Below are 2167 nucleotides of genomic sequence, written 5' to 3'. Positions count from 1 at the left end.
TTTGTCTAAACTGTGTAAAAAAAAAAAAAGCAGTTTAGATTTAAATTTTGTGACTTCTGCAGCCATGAAGTTGCTTGTGGCTGGGATTTTTCTCATTCTAATTGTGGAAACCAATGCCCAGTGGTATAATTTCCCAATTGAAGCAGCTAAAGGTTAGAAATATGGCATTTTAAATACCTAACAACAATCTGTCATATTTCTCAGATTTTGATATTTTAATTGCGAATGTTGTCATTATTTATTATCAGTACTGTTTTCTGTACTTCTGATCAGGGGCTGGTGATATGTGGCGAGCCTACAGCGACATGAGGGAGGCCAACTGGAAAGATTCAGACAAATACTTTCATGCCAGAGGAAACTCTGATGCTGCACAGAGAGGAGCAGGAGGCAGATGGGCTGCTGAGGTTATCAGGTTTGACAATCTACTTTACTGAAATTCATTTGTATTTTTGATTAACTAATCACTAATTTTTTAAGGCTGCTAATTCTGCTTCTCTCATTTTTTCAGTTTCTGATGTTGTTCTGAAACGTACTTACTGAAGATAGGTGGATTCACTGTCTATTTCCATTTTAGTAACACCAGAGAGTGGGTGCAGGAGAGACTGGGTCATGGCGCTGAGGACTCCGAAGCTGATCAGGCGGCAAACCGTTGGGGGCGAGACGGAAATGATCCCAACCATTTCAGGCCCGAGGGTCTTCCCAACAAGTACTGAGCGCAAAGCTCATTGACTTACAGGAGAATAAAACTGCATGAAGACGCTTCTAGTGTTGGAGTTAGTGAAAACATGGTGTTTTAAATAGCCCAAATTTGTTGTTGCTCAGATACCTGAGCTCCATCAACTGATCACGTCTCCCCTGTAAAAGATGTGCCGGGACCTGAGGTGGGGTGGTGTGTGTGGTACAAGCGGGGAAGCAGGAAAGTTGCCCATTGAAAAAACACTGAACAAATAAAAAACGTGTGAAACTGCAAAAGCTGTTGGTGTCAGGTCCATCATTTCCACAGAAACATTTTTTAAAACCAAATACTGTCAGTTGTCCTTCTGATCCGGTGCTACAGTGACCCCGGGGCACTTCCAGTAATCTCTCCAGTGTCTCCTGAGCCTACCCCAGGGCCTCTTCTCAGTAGGACATGGCCAGAACATCTCACGTTGCCATGCTTTGGGGAAAGCTCATTTCCACTGCTTGTTTACACAGCGTTGTTCTTTCAGTCATTACCCAGAGCTCATGACCATACGTGAGGGTAGGAATGTCAACTGGCAGCTTCGCTTTTATGCTCAGGTCTCTCTTCACCACACTGGACCAGTACAGTGCCCATATTCCTGCAGAGACCGCACCAATTCATCTTTCAATCTCCCCTCTCCCTTACTCATGAACAAGATGCCAGGATACTTTGGACAAGAAATTTTTCATGTTGTTGCTGTGTGGGCTTTGGTTCTCCGTCTCTTATTTTCAGCCTCTTTACCACCAGCAACCATCCTAAAGTATATTGTCAAATTGATTATTTAGCACAAATTTGACCAAAGTAATCAAAATGGTTAAAATATATTCATTAATGATAGTGCTAAGAAGTCCCATTTTTCCAGTGTATGACACACAAAGCATCAGTGTTCTTAAACATATTCCAGTCTGCTTCTCTGTGTCAGATTTCAGCCTCCCCCATCTCTGGCAGCGCTTTTAGTTGTTGACTCAGTTGTGATGCACAGGTGCAGCCACTGGGTGATAGTGCTGTCTTCTGTCTGAAACCTGAGGCTGTGGTGTTTGTAGAGAAAATTGTCCTTGTCACTTAACTACTGCTTCTATAATTGATGTGAAAACACATCAATTTTTTTTTCTACACGCAATAAAGTTCAAGATGGATCAGCTGTGGTCTACACAGTTAGTTAGCGAGTCAGTTAAAAATACATTTTTATGTCAATTTTACAATCTGCTTCCTGATTTATTTCTGATTCTGACTTTAAAGACTCTCCAAAATTTGCTATCATCTTTTAGAATTATCTATTGTACTTATATTCAGTGTGGAGCAAGCTATCAGCTCAGCTTATCAACGGGCATATTAATGTGGTAATAACGTTATGCAGGCACAGGGCTGTAAGGCTGCAAAATTAATAATAGAAAATGAACATCATTTCTGAAGCAACAGGAGGTACTTGGCCCTTTTTAATATGTT

General features: G+C 41.3%; 1 protein-coding gene across 1 annotated transcript; it reads left to right on the top strand.

Moving 5' to 3' along the window:
• Positions 1–972, top strand: saa (serum amyloid A). The gene is made up of 3 exons (XM_005724294.1): positions 1–152; positions 274–412; positions 575–972. The coding sequence occupies exons 1-3, from the start codon at positions 65–67 to the stop codon at positions 711–713; spliced, it is 366 nt and encodes a 121-aa protein (XP_005724351.1). The 5' UTR covers positions 1–64; the 3' UTR covers positions 714–972.
• Positions 973–2167: the final 1195 nt, after the last annotated feature.

The sequence above is a fragment of the Pundamilia nyererei genome, unplaced genomic scaffold, assembly GCF_000239375.1.
Source record: "Pundamilia nyererei isolate P.nyererei 1_Seehausen unplaced genomic scaffold, PunNye1.0 scaffold00011, whole genome shotgun sequence".
Taxonomy (NCBI): domain Eukaryota; kingdom Metazoa; phylum Chordata; class Actinopteri; order Cichliformes; family Cichlidae; genus Pundamilia; species Pundamilia nyererei.
Note: the sequence above shows the minus strand (reverse complement) of the source record. Positions and strands in the feature narration are given on the sequence as shown.